The 16,637-nt window shown below is 43.5% G+C and overlaps 2 protein-coding genes across 5 annotated transcripts in view; one reads left to right on the top strand and one right to left on the bottom strand.

The window, feature by feature from the left end:
• Nucleotides 1-16,637, bottom strand: part of Lpin (phosphatidate phosphatase LPIN) — a 39,392-nt gene that overhangs the window by 5,853 nt on the left and 16,902 nt on the right. The window contains exons 1-6 of one of the 4 annotated variants that reach the window (XR_013034328.1): nucleotides 7,431-11,453; nucleotides 2,023-2,919; nucleotides 882-1,871; nucleotides 621-757; nucleotides 338-546; nucleotides 77-256 (exon numbers count right to left, since the gene is read on the bottom strand). Coding sequence is in view for 3 of the 4 variants with exons in the window: in XM_033475605.2 (XP_033331496.1) it covers nucleotides 77-256; nucleotides 338-546; nucleotides 621-757; nucleotides 882-1,871; nucleotides 2,023-2,211 (1,705 nt within the window). In the remaining variant the exon portion in view is untranslated. Of the gene's footprint in view, nucleotides 1-76; nucleotides 257-337; nucleotides 547-620; nucleotides 758-881; nucleotides 1,872-2,022; nucleotides 2,920-7,430; nucleotides 11,456-16,637 lie in introns of those variants that run through there. The other 3 variants (XM_033475607.2, XM_033475605.2, XM_076525038.1) reach the window with 3 other exon arrangements.
• On the top strand, nucleotides 13,691-16,102 carry LOC117223363 (uncharacterized). Its single transcript, XM_033475618.2, has 5 exons — nucleotides 13,691-13,850; nucleotides 14,565-14,709; nucleotides 15,290-15,436; nucleotides 15,554-15,705; nucleotides 15,781-16,102. The coding sequence occupies exons 1-5, from the start codon at nucleotides 13,777-13,779 to the stop codon at nucleotides 16,028-16,030; spliced, it is 768 nt and encodes a 255-aa protein (XP_033331509.2). The 5' UTR covers nucleotides 13,691-13,776; the 3' UTR covers nucleotides 16,031-16,102.

Here is a 16,637-nt window from a genome sequence, read left to right as displayed (position 1 = left end):
TAGAAACGATATGATATGATCAGATCATTCTACTTAGATCGTATATTATTGGTTTAACTTAGCGACTTATTTATACCTTTCACGGCTGCCGGACCTCTGTGAGAAGAAGGGAAGTAGAGCGCCGCGACTTCAGGGTCCAGTTCGTCAGCGTTGATGTCACTCAGATAAATTCCTTCGGATTCCGGATTGTGTCTTACGCGAGAAGTTTTCTTCATAAAAGAGAACATACCGCTGAGCATGGAGCGATGTGCCTCCGCTGCAATTGAAAAAACAATCTAGTAAAAAAAGTATCGGGAACGGTATAAGTTCAAGATAATAACAAGTATAATTTACGAACTATTGTTCGGCTGATTAACAGCGCTCGATGAGTTCAATGAATTTCTGTGAGACACGTGTCCCGTTTCTGGGGGTAAACTCGGCAGCTCGCCCCATCTCCAACTCTGCTGAAGACTCTTATCTTCCCCTTCCACGTTGTCTTGCGTGATTTTTCGCATCTCGAACTCTGTGTCAGATTGGACCGGTGAGCACGGCCTGGAATCCTGATTCCTGTTCACGTACGATCGCAATTAATAAAGGGGCTAATCGTGAGATCTCGGAGAAAACGTGGTGTATGCACATACTTGGTAACCTCGGTGTCACTGAAGAAATGAAAGTCCGTCTCTGGTCGGGTTTCAGACGGCTCTTGCATCGAGGCATCGTGTTCGATGGTTGCGTTCTTCTTTTCCATTTCTGCAACCGGACTCGGCCCCTTTAACATCTTTCATATAATGTATGTATCAATAAACGACATTCTCGGGAAAAAAATGTTAACCTTTCGCACTAGAAATCATTATGCCATGATTGGAAGTGCAAAGGGTTAACCTTTACCTCGTTGAACTTACAGGTTCACCGAGCGAGTCTTCCTGAACGGAGTTATCGTTCTCGCTGACTTCGGTTTGACTGCTGCTGCCGCCATTGCTGGCCTTCCTGTGAGATCCCTTCCTTCTCATAATACTCTTCCTTTTCCGCTTCCTCTTGGTCGAATTGTTATTCTTGTTTTCTTCAACCGTTTCGTCCTTCAAATTTTTCTTACTCAACGAGGAGTTCGATTCGTCGCTGGACTTTTCTTTCGCACTGCTCTGCGCATCGTCCGTGATCGGCCTAAAGTCGTTTTTGACTACGCTAATTTTGCGAATCCTGTCCGAGGAAGTCACAGCTACAAATGACTTGGGCGTTGACTGAGCAGGGAGAACCTTATCCTCGTTTATACCATCCATATCGAAGATTTCTTCGTCATTTTTCAGAGAGTCCTGCTTCTCCTCCTCTTTCTCTTTCCAGTCACTCAACAGCGCTATCTCGAACTTGTGTCTCTGTTCGATAGGTAATTCTGGAAAATTTTCCTTGAATAATCGTTCCTTCTCTTCGCTTGCCAGAGCAGAATATTGTTCTCGAATCAATTTCTGTTTTTGAAATGTGGATACATTGCCAAAATATTCTTTGAACATCTTGTCCCTTTCCTCCGTGGTTAAAGAAGCCATTTGAAGCCATTTTTCTCTACGTTCGGCAGGCAGATCCGAAAACTGTTCGATCAAAAATCTTTCCCGTTGGTCCGGAGGTAAAGCAGACATCTCTTCCCATTTCTCTTTCTCAATGGACAAAACTGATTCTACTAGAATCTTGTCCCTTTGTTCTCTGGGTACATCGGAGAGAACATTGAATCTGGATGGTGGGAAACACGCGTTGTCCGGAATGGGGGAACAGGCCAAATGGGGTGGAATCTCTGTGTCGGTCGGAGATCCATCGGAGCCAACTTCTTCCACGAAGAAAGCTTCTCCGGAGTCTCCCAGCTTCATGTGAATTTGCCTCGGTTCACTATTTATTTCTATGTCGACCTACAAATATTTATCATGGTAATTTAACATTCATTTTTGGACCGTACTCTAAGCCGTTTAAGCGGAAACAATTTCAAGAGAACTAGTACTAAGAGGAATATTGCTGATACTTCGGAGAACTTAATAACAAGGAGAAATACGAAGAACTTACCACTTTCTCCCTGGAACGAAGTACACCCAATTTTCCGAAACGCACGTGAAAAGGCGAGCAGGTGAACGATCCATCCGGTTGCTCGACGACGACAACGTCGATGGCACCGGTGAGCGTTGCCGCGTTGATCTCATTGTAAAAGTCTCGAAAATTGCTAATAAATTTGCCAATGTAGTTCATGCTGTACATCTTTGAGCCGACTTGTGATGAAATTCGTTCTCAAAAGGTACACTTAAAAGACAGTCTCCACCGGGTTGTATCACTTCAACGAAATTGACACACGGTGTGCGTGGCCTCGTAGAGATACGCAGAGACGAAAGACGCACGATTTTACCGTGTATTTGGTTCCAAGATATTTACTTAACCATGTTGGACAGCCGAATTTCAACGGCATCCACGAAGTTCACGAAACACGACAATCGTTGAGGAAAACAAGTGGCAGCCAGACGATCGCTGTCCGATGATGAACTTTGGAACCGAATTTCGAGGGCTTTGCGATTAAGCTGTGTCACCGACTCGAAACGATCGCGGAACTGTCAACGGAATCGCCGGCGAATTGTCCCAAAATGACACGAACAGAACGTTCGATTTGTGACGCGACCACTGCGCTGCAGTTCGTGGCGTTAGGAGTTGACGGTCGACGGCGAAAGCGAACCCACGAAAAGATGATATCCGCGATTCAGATCGGAAAGGAGAGCGTATCCAGTATCCTTTGTTCCTGGAAGGTTCGCTGAGAAATCCGATCAAGCACCAGCAGACGGTGGTCCAAGTTGACGTTAGAACTGATCACGTGGTCGGTCTCGACCAATCCCAGGCTCGATGCGCGTCGCTCGATAAGACGCGTGCTATCACGTGACCAGAATCGCCGTTTACCGCGCTCTTCGAAACGCAGCGAACCTGAAAAGTAAACGGTAAATGATAAACGATGACTAACATCGCTAGCAACGCTCCGAGATAAACACGAACTTTGTTCTAACTCTCGGTTAGAGTCACGATGATTAATCGTGTTCACATTGTTCGATCGTTCCGTGGTATCGACTCTGTTATCGAAGGCGTTCGATACACACAATACCCGATACGGCAACACGAGAGCCTCTCTGCCCGTACACACATAGGCGCAACATGATAGACCGCGCATCATTGCACGCAAGCGACGTGGGACGCGGCGCAACGCAGCCGCTTGTACTTCCGGTTTTAATCGGTTTTCAAAGGTTTGCAAGGAAAACGATTGAGAATGGTACAAAGCGAATCCAATTTTAGCGAACGTCACGCGTCGGATTTCAATGCCAGCGAAATCGTACAACCGCGAAATTTAAGCGGAGCTTACAGTTACGCAAGCTGAATGCGGTTGTGTTAGTAAACCAGAGACAACGAGTTTACGATCCGCGGATAAGCGTGTCGTTATTTGAGCCCGACGTAACCCTGCGCGCAATCGGTTGAAAAAACGTCGGATGCTTTTCTCCGGAGATCAATAACAAATTACAGATTGAAATCCGATAAATCAACGCTGAATTTATTACCGGCCGGTAAAACACGGTAAATCACGTTGCCTCGTAAAAGTGATGAGATTAAATTCATTCGATCGATCCGCACGATGACATTTTTACAATTTCAATGATCGTATTTGCGAATTGTCGATTTTGACGGTTGCTCGTCGCATAGATCGCATGTTAGACAGCAGCGTGGTGCGTGACCGGCCAATTAATCATTGCTGTCGGACATAATGATGCTATTTTCGGCTCGAGTCCAGAGGACAACAATATTACAATGGTTAATAGTACGTGGATTGTTCGTAATGGGCAACGCGTAGCCTAAAAAAGAAAAAAAAAACAATATAAATCGATCGACTTGCACGCATTTTTACGTACGCATACAACAGATCCAAAGTCTTTCGTAATCGATGACCACGATTCGTAATAATATCGGCGATTCATCATTATTTTTACGCGAACGAGATAAAAAACCTTCGAACTTATTTTTTTGTCGAATCATCGTTGCCCGTCTTATCCTCGAGGTGACGGAACGTTCAAACCAGTGAAAAGTTTTTGGGAAATCGTTGGAAGCGAGGGCGCCTCGATGAGTCGAGCTTTTGAAGAAGACGGGTTTATACTTTGTTGAACGGCAAGAACGACCATGATTTATCGTGAAGAAACGTACGATATTTTCGGCCAAAATTTTAACGAAAAGAGAGAGAGAGAGAGAGAGAGAGAGAGAGAGAGAGAGAGGGAGCGAGAGAGAGAGCGAGAGAGACAGAGAGATTTCTCAGCGCAAAGAGATCCGACCTTGCACGGCAGACAAAACCGTCCACAAACTGTCCCAATCGCGGCGACGGTTGGACGAATTTCAAAAAATCTCATCGTCGAGACTACGTTCTCTTTCTCTTTCATCAATCATCTTTTTCCTGGCTTTTTAGGCGCGCTTGTCTCGCGGGATATTCGCTCGTCGAGGAACAAGGAGGACCAGCGGAGCTCCCGGAACGGCATAAAACAGAAGTCGACAACAGATGTTCGTCGTGTGCATTGAGTTGCGAAGTGTCTGGGATTCGGCGAATCGCCAAACGCCCGGTGTTGTTGTTCGAGCCAAGAAACGGGATGGCCCGTTGCGAGATCTTCCACGGAAAAATTCTTCCGGAAATTTGTTTACGTTGTCGTTAACATCGCCGCCGTGTGACCGATTCATTTGGATCACCGAATGTTTGCGACACTCGTTCTCTTTCTTCTCGCAGCTGCAGAGCTTGTCCCCAAGTCCTAACGACTTTCGAGAGCTTCCTTCGTGACGCGAACTTTCAAACGGTAAAAGCTTGTTTACGAGTTGATTCGGTTACGACCTTTCTCTGCTTCTCTTTTCACCCCCCACCCTACACCTCCTCCCTCCTCTTTCGTTCCGTTCTCGGACATTGTTGCTTATCTCGATGGCACGCTTACGCAATCGAGACCGTGCCGAAAGTAATCGCGTCGTGTCTAGGCGGAGGGTAAGACGAGATAATAACGAGTTACAGCGCCGATTTTCGTAATCGGTTTACCGATTGTGTACTTTCGTACAGATCGATTTCGAGGAGTTCCATCGAGAAAGAAAGAAACCTAGAAACAAATCTATGTGCGAGATCTCGATGTCGGATTTGCTTTTTGAAACGTGTAATCCGACGTTATTCGACGTCCAAGAATGACTCGTAGCGTCGTAACATCTTTTTATCTGCACGGAATGACAAAAAGCCGAAGCAACGGCAACTAAATCCTTTCATTTTACTTTACCGATATAAGAAGAAGAAGAATTATTATTTAGAATAATTATTAGTACATCGCGGATTTTATGCATTTATGGGAAGAGTGTACAGATGAAACATAGAGCAGTGAACAAATTAAAATAAACTAAATATGTTGATACGTTAAATTATAAACTTACTAAAATTATTTAAGGGAGAAGCACGACTGCACTAGGCTCCTGCAATTGATACAAACAATTTTTATTTTGCACAACGATCTGCAGTCCTATTATTAGTTTAGCATGAAACCAACCAACACCGGTTAAATATTGGGTTGGCAACTAAGTAATTGGCGATTTGTTCAATGAAATAAAGAATTTTTTTTACTTGGAACGAAGTTTAATCTGTAATGTATTTCCCATTTTGTTCGATGACCTTTTGCCATCTCTCCGACAACTTGAAAATTCCACGCTCGTAGAAAGTCTGATCCTTTTCGGCCAAAAACTGAGTTAAGTGAGATTTTACAGCGTCATCGTCGTTAAAAGTTTCACCACGAAGGGAGTTGTCCAGGGATCGAAATAAGTGCAAGCAATATCCATGAATTTTTGCCGAGTGGACAAAGACGTGTGCGGCCTAGCATTGTCCTGCTGGAAAATGACACCTTTACGATCGACCAATTCTGGTCGCTTTTCCTTGACCGCTGCATTCAATTTGTCCAGTTGCTAACATTCACGGATAATAAAAAATAACATAATAATAATAATAATAATAATTTTATAATATAACATTCACGGATATCATAAAAATGGGAGTGAGCGACATCTATAACTGAAATCGGCAATTACTTAGTTGCCAACCCAATAATTGGCATCGGATTCTCCGTATTACGATGATCGAAGTGGTAGAGACGCGTTCCTAGAAGTCGTTTAGATAAACTTCGAATTTCAAGAAAACAAGGTCGGTTGTATAATATTTTTCAAACTAACGATAAATCCGTCGTTGAGTCGAAGATGTGTCACGCATCAAATTTTCGGGGCGCATCTCCCGATGGACTCGGGTTTACGAGCAGATCGGTTCGACGATCGGCGATCGAGCGCGTCGCTCGTTACATAGTGTTGCGAAACACGCACACACACACACACACGCACGTGCGCGCACGGATTATGTAACACCGGTCTGACGTTTAATCGCGTGCCAGATGAAACGGCTATTTCATGTTGTACTTTTACGCGAATGACGCGAACCAGTGTGCATCGGGCTTGTCGGGCTTTCGTCGGGATGAACGCGGCGCGGCGTCGCGTCGATTGGAATTTCGAAATGGAAAGAAACGATTGGTTTCGATTGGAAAATCGGTTGTTGCGCGTGGAATGTGTTCGAATGCACGCGTCGACGCGACGAGACGGAACGGGACGGGATTGAACGAGACGGGATGAGAAGCGATGAGACGCGATCGATGAGCAAGCAACGCGGACGTCCGCGCGAATCCAATTTTGGAATAGCAGGTCTAGGCTCTATATCGGCGGTGTGTGGACACCGCTTTGTCGCTTAACGAGCAAACAACACCACGCACGCCGTACACGGACGAGCAACAACGATTCTCGATGGCTGGCTTTCCGCCCAGTTTTTACTATTCCTCGGCCATGGACTTGACACAGGCTTCGACGAGTCTCGCGAACACGCACCGACATCAACATCGACATCGACATCGACATCGGCGCAGCGAGCCATCGCTGCAGTGGAAAACAGCTGAATGGAAATTACCGTCCGAGCTGTTTGCTCACCAAAAATAAGACAAACGAAGAGTAAAAGGCTGGGAGCGGGAGCGAGAAGGAAAGAGAGTGTGTGTGTGTGTGTGTGTGTGTGTGTGTGAGAGAGAGAAAGAGAGAGAGAGAGAGAGAGAGAGAGAGAAAGAGAACGGTTAAATGAAATTTACGCGAGCAGTGCCAATCGATGCTCGCGAACAAGAGCAAGAAAATTGCACAATTGGAATTTCCGTTTCCATTTTCGTATTTCCTGTTTTCTATCCGATAGGCCGTTCGACCGTCGGGGCGATTAGATTAGAAGAATATCGTGAACGAATCGATTGTGTCTCACGCGGTGAGAATCGTCTTTGTATGACACGCTAGCGTTCATATGTCGACGATACATACTCTCGGTCGCAGAAGAGAGATTCGCGAAAGGACCGTTGGCGTCGGCCGACACTTACCGAGCGAAGCAAAGAGACCGCTGAAAACTCCGTCCTGTCCGGTTAAAAGCTCCGCGAGGGTACAGCGAGACGCTGCTGCCGGTGGCGTACCCGCTTTGGTGGGCGCGATCAAAAAGTCCGCCGAGGTAAATACCGTTGGTTGAAATTTCGGGTCAGCTCGCGGCCAACCTTTCGGAATATTCCGTGATTCGGTGTCGCGAAGAAAGCTCGCGGGTGCTCGTTCGCGACGATGCCGTCCGCTTCGAACCAAGTACCGAGTCCAACTGAGCCTCCGACCAGGCAACGAGTTTCGACGGCATTGTTTATTATCGGCGAGCACACGGCGTATACGCGCGCACACGGGAAAACAGAATTCGCGCCATCGGGAGTGCCGAGACAGAGAAAACGTGCGAGCGCGGTGTTTTCGTCGGCGTGCGTTGCCTTACGGCGTAAGCCGTTCCGATTGGTCGGCCGTCCTCGGACCAGGGGCCGAGCCTCCTACTTTTGCCATCTGGCTCGCACGCGTCGGAGAAAGACAGGAAGCGAAGCGTCGATGCGCCGAGCCGCGGAGGCGTCGCGTACAGAGCCGTTCAGGCCGTCGAGACGCGTCGCGAGAGTATCGGATCGTTGACCCAGATCGACGGCCGAGTGTACGACGGACACGCGCGAACCCGGGCAGCTATGTGGAATCGAGAAAAACAGAGGGATTAATCAGAGAAATGCACATTGACCAACCGCCCTGTCCGATAGCCGGCAGTCGGCGTGTCATAGTCGTTGTTCGCCCGATCGAACGGCGCTGCGTTCTACGTTACGAAATTCGTGAGAGGAAATTGCACAGCGAAAGGGAACGGATACTTTCCTTTTGACTGTACCCGATTCGACGGGACGATGTGTGTCCCGTCCGCCGACCCAACGGTGCCGAAACTTTATTATTGTATATGTAACATTGTTAGTGTTATATGGGGATGCATCAGAGCCCGTTTATAAAAGAGAATACTAGATGTATACGAACGAGAATAATATACCAATGACTAGACCGCGGATTTTATACGTTTACGACAAACGTGAACGGATCAAGTACAAAAGTAAAATGACGTTGAAAGAATTTAAGGATACTGTTACGTTATTTTCAGCTAATTGAGATTGTTCGAAGAGAAAAGACGTCTCTATCGAATTTATATCTTTTTTACAATTAACTCGGATAATTCTTATTCTGCATAAAGATTCGTAGTCCACTAATGACCGAAGGTAACACTAAATTTAAGAGTAATTTAGGTTCTGAGGAAACGCGGGAAGTCGGATAAGTCTAGTACGAAAGCGAACGATTCGGAGAATGACTAAGAGGCATCATGTCTAAATAAAATAAATAATAATATAAATAAATAAAATAAATGAAATACAATTAATTAAATAAAATAAAATAATAAAATATTGAGATAAGTTGAATGTACCTGAACAAAATCACATGATTCATTACGTTGCTTCTGAAGAAATCAACTCCGATTGTTTGAGCAGACATTACGCGATAAACTCATTCTTTGTTAAGAAGATCGATGGATCGTCGATCATTTTATAACAATAACAAGAGAAATGTCCCTATGTTCCATTAGTACAATAGAACTTCAATTAATTATTCGAATTCAGAATCGATAGTTAATTCCATTTTATTTTCGAGAAATTATTAATAAAATAGTATAAGACGGTAAGTTGAGATTTATTCTACAATTTCATCGTTATTACTTGGAATAATTAAAAATCTAAATAATAAAGATTAACCGAGATTCTAGTAGAAGAAGTAAGGAAGCGACACAGTAAGAAAGAAATATGAAATTTTGAAACGGAATTTTGAATGAAATCGATATGTGTCACTGATCGGGGACAAGTTTAACACGTTGAATGCCACGGGGGTCACCGGTGACCGGCACTTAACTTGGCGGTGACGCCAAATTAGTGATAGAAATATATATAATTTCAAACAAATGTCGATATCTAAAATTTTGTATTATTACCATCGTCGACTCAAACGGTGACCCCTGTCGCAATTAACATGTCAAACATGTTTATACACTGTAACTTATCTATCGCAGATAATATTTCAACATTATATATGTACCACATAAATTCATCGCGGCGCCACGGAGAATTTCTGTAAAACCGGCGTGGCATTCGACGTGTTAAAAAAATCTTAATAACACCTCAACTGTATATATACATGCTTCGATTCTTTCAAGTCTTCTTAGTGTTTTAAATTGCATCCACTCGTTTGTGTTATAATATATCGTGCGTTATTATATAAATGCATAACGATTTGCAGTCTAATAATTACAGTAATGTTGACGACAGTAAGTCAAGGATTATGGTTGGTTTAAAATTACGAAAAATATAGAGAGAATGGCAATAACGATTGTCATTGAGAATAATCGGTTTAAACAGTTGTAATGCCGATATAGATGCGCTTTTATGAGAAGAAAGTGGAGAATATTTAAGGATACGGGTCGGTTCGTAAAAGTTGAGTTTTTTTCGAGAGTTTGCGGACTGGAGGTATCCTGATGGATCAATCTGTGTACAAATAATAGGTATGCGATCATACGTCGTTGATCGAAAGGTATTAACCCTTTTAGTGCCGGAGGCCGATATATCTGCTCTTGCTGCATTGGCAAGAAGTGCCAGAGCCGCGCGATATATCGGCTCGCGCCTTATAGCGCTTTATAATAACAAAATTTTACACATTTGCAATATATAAATATAAATATTTATGTTATTATAATGAAGCATTACGCAAAATTATATATATTTACAATATATAAATATAAATATTTATGTTATTATAATGAAGTATTATGCAAAATTATATCACAAATATATTTATGACACCATTATATTACCTATAACAATTACATATTTCGGAAGAGATAACCCGTCCGGCGCTTGCCATGTACCTTCGAGTTATTTCTTTATGTTTGTTACGTAATATTATTTATCTTGTTACAAAATATATCAGGAATGCAAAGTATATACTTTGTAATAAATGATCAATATAAAATTATGACGAAAAGATGACTTTTCGTATGTGCAAATACGTTTTGTAAGAGAGAACCGGACTTTTACTTTCCTTATGATCTTTTATACCTTTGTTATTTATATAATTCTCAACGAATACAGAAAATCTAGTGTCATTATTTCGTTCCCTATTTCGTCCTTAATTTACCGCTTCTTGAATCATGTAAATATCGTTTCTTGTTCAGCTTTCTCCGAGCATTTTCCCAAACCCTGGTAAAACCGTGAAATTCGGCCGGTTATTCCCGCATAGGCACCTCTTTTTCGCTAAAAGGGTTCATCCCGGTCGACCACGATCGGGAAAATCGAAGCTCGGATCGACGATAACGGGGACGAAGCTTTTACATTTCGAAGAAAAAAACAGCCTGCTTTCGCAATGGACCCCTGGCGATACTTAGTTACACATACGAGCTCGCACGTCGCAAGATCGTGCGCGGATAACGCGAGCAAACAAGATTATTTACTCGGTATCGGGTCGGTGGAAGCGTTGGGAAAACACATATCGCCCGCGAAGATTACGTAGCCGGTTCAACCTCGACATTGTCGCGCGACTCCCATAGCTTCCGGTTGTTTGCGTGCAAATACTCGGCGAATGCCAGAAGCAATAGACCCTGGAGTTCCTCGGAACGCATCGGTTACCGGTCCTCGAACAACAAAACCAAGGTCTTCGCGGTGAAGAGAAGCGATTCCGGATAAAGAAACGCGCGGCGGGTGCGTAACGGCGATCGAAAACACAGTGAACCGTTCGTCGAATCGAACTTGCTGCTTTACTCTTGTTATTGTAAACAAGAAGCGCGTCATCGAATGCTTGACTAGGCGGCGCGATGCGCGCGAACTCCGTCACAATTGCTGGCGGAACGCGAAAAACAAATGTAGCAACAATCGTCTGTTTGTTTACGCCAAGTCCCGCTTCGGCAACGAACTCGTGATCATTGTTTATCCGCGTTGCGAACGGTCACAAATTGGATGATAGTCGAGGATCGCAGTCGATTCGGTTTTGAAAGAGATGAAAGCAGCTGTCAGCGGGCAACGGCGACGAAAGCTAATCGATATTACGGGCGACGGTTCGGTAGGCACAACTGCACACCTCGCTCGTTCGCAAGCAACTAACTGAAGAACAAAATTTTTGGCCGTAGGAACCTCAAAAAAAAAGGCAACGCAGACAGTAGACAGTCGTCGCACTCTCTCGCCAGATGCGACGCAGCACATCGTGCAACAATGTAATACCGTAATTTAAAATATTATGTCCGTCGCAGGGACAACCTTCAACAGCGACGATCTTTTGTGAAGTCGTTAACGTAGAACAGTGGATCAGCTGGTTAGCCGTCCACTCGTCACCGCGATGGCACCACGCTGCCAACCGCGTGCGTTCGCGTCGATAAAGTTGATCGATGCCACTCTTTCCGCCGGCGAACGTACTCACAGAATTTTCTCCCTAATCCGTGCTCAGATTGCGCACAACAATGGACGATTTGAGAAGAGGAGATACGATTATTGGTATACGATAATTATACCTTGACATAACCTCGCGGCTCGTTTTTATAATTACCGATCGTCAACAATTACACAATCGAGATACTAGGCTCGGATAATCGTATCTGCTCTTCCAGAATTGTTCACTTTCGCGTGCAACCTGAGCGCGAATTAGGGAGACATTACCGTATTCGATGATTGCGTCGCGCTCGTCGTGTCGTTCGGGAAGTCGAAAGCGAAAGGGTTCGTTCTATTCCATTCGCCCCGTTGGACAAACTCTGTAGGATATAGGAAAGCGTGGTTCGCATAACCTGCAGATGAAATCGACACTTTCGGTCGGTAGGTCGCAGCGCGAAAGGAAACTCGCTTTGCGAGCGTTCGACCTTGAACGAAAGCGACAGCAGGCGGTTCGCAGAATCGTAAAACCGCGGTCGCTCAACTTCCTTCTCCGAGGCGAATCTTCGACCGCGATCGAATTGCCTCGATACCGAACTCGATCGGAATGCAGATAAAATTTTATTCGATCGGATATTTATTCAATAACGTCGAATAGAATTATATCCGTTAAGCCTTTATATCTTCCATCGTAATCTGAATCAAATTCTGTCTAACTCTGATAGGTAGATACAGGGTGTCCCAAAAATGTCTCGCAAACCGGAAATAAGAAATTCCTGGGATCATTCGAAGTAACTTTTTCCTTGGCGAAAATGCAACTCGAGAGACTTCGTTTACAAATTATTAACGAAAAACACTGACCAATGAGAGGCGAGCTCGCCCAGCGCTTGGCGGCCGAGCCAACGAGCGCGCGAAGCCCAGTACCGCTCATTGGCTCCGCCGCCTTGCGCCAGCATATCTCGCCTCTCATTGGTCACTCTTTTTCGTTAATAACTCGCAAACGAAGCCGCGGATTGCATTTTCGCCAAGGACAAACTTACTTCGAATTACCCGAGGAACCTTCCATTCTCGGATTGCGAGACATTTTTGGGACACCCTGTCTAGACGACCGTATTTATCACGGCCAATAATTATCGCTAAAGTTCATATAAATCGAGCATAATAATAAAGTTTCCGAGCTGAAACTATTATTCCAGATTGTGTGCACGATATCGTAGACGTAATTGTCTTTTGTTCATAAGAGGAAAATATTTTTCTTTTTTACATGAAGAAAAGATCGATCCAACTCGATTTGATTGATTGGACCGTTCGCTGACTTTGAACGATCATTGATCTCTTATCTCTTATCTTTTGTATCCGCGAGACAAAGGTCAGATTTTTCAGAATAATTTAATAACAAATCTCGATCGACGTGCACGAGATAACGAACACATGTATATGCCCTTTACTACGACGCGATGCAGTTCGATTTTCTCAGCGAATTCACGGCGAAACTCGCAGAAAATGACTATGTCTAGGGTGCAAGATGATTATTTTCCGTTTCGCGTTCGGTGCATCGAAATCCACCGCGCATGGTTGATTGTTCGAACAGCTGCGATTGCAAGCACGGTTCCATCATTCTTATAAAATATTCTACCAACTACTCTGCGATAATACTTTTGCCACGAGATTAGAAAATCTAGTCGTTCACGAAAAGCAATCGGCCGCAATCATTTTTGATCATTTTCATATCACTGTGTATCCCTGTTCGAGAAACAAAAAATCCGTATCGCTGATTATATCAGCGTTTTACTCGCTTATTAAGTACGATAATGAGGATAGAAGTCGATATCGCGATAAGACGGACAAGATAATCCGACGGCCCGTCAATAAAACTAAGGAATTCGGGAGGAATCGGTAGTCAGAGATCAGTTGCAATTCGTCGTCCGCGCGTCCATTCGCCATGGCCTTTGTATATCTGTTCATTGCTGCGTTCGGTCTTCTGAACCTGAGCGTCGCCGTGCCCGTTCCCGATGGGTAAGTGTGCCGTGTGCCCTATTATTACTCGGCAATAATAATAATATAAAAGTTATAAAATAAAAGTAAGTTAAAAGTTATAAAATAATAGTTGGCAATTAAGTAATTGCCGATTTATTCGATGAAATAACAATTTTTTTTCTACTTGGAACGAAGTTTAATCTGTAATGTATTTTCCATTTTGTTCGATGACCTTTTGCCATCTCTCCGACAACTTGAAAATCCCACGCTCGTAGAAAGTCTGATCCTTTTCGGTCAAAAGACTGAGTTAAGTGAGATTTTACAGCGCGTCATCGTCATTAAAAGTTTTACCACGAAGGGAGTTGTCCAGGGATCGAAATAAGTGGTAATCCGATGGCGCGAGATCGGGGCTATATGGTGTGTGTAACATCGATTCCCAAGCAATATCCATGAATTTTTGCCGAGTGGACAAAGACGTGCGCGGCCTAGCATTGTCCTGCTGGAAAATGACACCTTTACGATCGACCAATTCTGCTCGCTTTTCCTTGACCGCTGCATTCAATTTGTCCAGTTGCTAACATTCACGGATAATAAAAAATAACATAGTAATAATAATAATAATTTTATAATATAACATTTACGGATATGATTAAAATGGGAGTGAGAGACGTCTATAACTGAAATCGGCAATTACTTGGTTGCCAACCCAATAAATAAGTAACGAAATAACGATCGCTAGGTTGGCGTTCACAGAGATCAGGATAACGAGATCGCGATCTTCAATGACCTGAGCTCCAACATCAACAAGATCTTCGACGAGATGCTGCCGTCGGTGCGGGAGATGATTATAAAAGAAGGGATGGATCCTCTGAAAATGAAGGACATGAACGAGAATCTGGTACATATCTATTTTTCTGCTACTCGATGTATCGTTGCCGATGCGTCAAAACGATCCGATTTTTCTTTATGAAATCATTAACCCTTCGCACTCGAGTGGTGACTCCGAGGCACCGCTAAAAAAAATTGTTATATCACGTTCCAAGATAATTTTTATATTATCAAAGTTTAGATTTGAAACATTATTGAAAGTGTAGCTGTCGCAAGACTCAATTTCGTACGCGTAAAATGCACTTTGTCATTTGAAATGAAAGTAATACGAGTCAGAAAAATGATTTTCGATTTACAGTTAAAATGGGTTCGAGTGCAAAGGGTTAATAGCCAACTTACTATCCCTTCCAATACGCTAACAAAGTTCGAACATTAAAACCTGGGACACCCTGTATATTACTACATCCTTCTTGCGTCCTCGCAATTTCATAGTTGACAGCCACAAATTTCTATCATAAACGCATAAAACTCGCAGTCTAATAATTACACTTGTAATGGAGAAACGATTTTCCGTCTGCTCGCGCGCGCATTATTGTACAAGATCGCATCTTCGAAAACCTAACCTTAAAGCCTTCGCGAATTGTTTTCAGCCCGGTATAATCCACGATGGAGTGCTCCAGCTGACCAACGGCTGGATGTCTGGATTGGGCCAGGTGAAGCGTAGCGGCGACGTGATTCTATCGTACGACGACAAGAAGATAACGATAGACGCTCTGCTGGGACTTGACGTTATGGATGTAAGATTCGATACACCTGGATTATCGGGCTGACAGATGTTCATCTCGGGCGAGATAGCATCTCGATAAGAACGAAAATTTGATCGTTATCTCTGATTTTTTTTTCGAATCTTTAAGCTCACGTACGACTACTTGTTCCAATACTCGTTGATCTCGCGAGAAGGTGGCTTCCATGGCAGATTCAGCAACATAAATATGCGGCTGTTGTTTACCGTAGACCTGCACACATACAAGGCCGAACTCGATACGCTCCATGTCGCCTCTGTCGGGTAATTATCGTTCGCGATTCTGTCGCGTTTCGTAGTCCAGGCGTTTCATCGGTTCTGTTTTCACTCGCGTTTCAGGAAAATGGACGTGAAGCTCGAGGGCCACGAACTCGATCATGTGCTGAACATCGCGATCAAGGTTTTCGTCGGCATATTCCGGAAAGAGGTGATCAAAACGATAGAGGTGCAAAGCCTTGACGTGATGAAAGCGTTCATAGAGAAGATCAACGCGAGAATCCCGAAGCCCGACCTCGACGCCCGTATAATATCCCACGACAGCGAAATGGTGGACAACATACCGACTTTCATCGAGTTTCGTCTCGTTTAAGTCACTCGTCGATCTGGCCTCCCATCGATCCATAATGAACCAATAAAATAATCCCCGATCAAGCTATCAAAACGCATTTTTATTTCATGTAATATATTCACATACACGGGTAAAAAACCCCATTTCTGTTTTTTACAATACAAAAGTAAAAGCTAATTTTAATATAATACAAAAAAAACCTGCGAATTAGCGGTTCAACGATAAACCTACCAAGCGGTAATGCTAACTGGCATGTACTGCTTCGCAAAAGCGAGAAGACCGAATTTATTTAAAATTTATTATAATAGGTTATTATAATATTTATATATATAATATTATATTATATATATATATATAATATATAATATTTATAATAATTATTTATTTATTATAATAGAATTCATTATATTAGTTTTTATTAGAAAACTTGCTCCAGTAACATAACTTGTTCAAGCGTTTTCCACGAAAGAGTCTCGGAGCATTGCAGAATTGCAAAATAAGAAAGCGGTCACTTTGACCGGCGGTAGGTTTAGAGTGTTGATCTCTCGCTGTAATTCTCACTTTATGTAAATAAAAACATCGACGTGATCTGAAGTGACCTGTGAAAAGGCTCGGTCGCGTTAAATCT

This window comes from Megalopta genalis, chromosome 10 (genome assembly GCF_051020955.1).
Source record: "Megalopta genalis isolate 19385.01 chromosome 10, iyMegGena1_principal, whole genome shotgun sequence".
Classification (NCBI taxonomy): Eukaryota; Metazoa; Arthropoda; class Insecta; order Hymenoptera; family Halictidae; genus Megalopta; species Megalopta genalis.
Note: the sequence above shows the minus strand (reverse complement) of the source record. Positions and strands in the feature narration are given on the sequence as shown.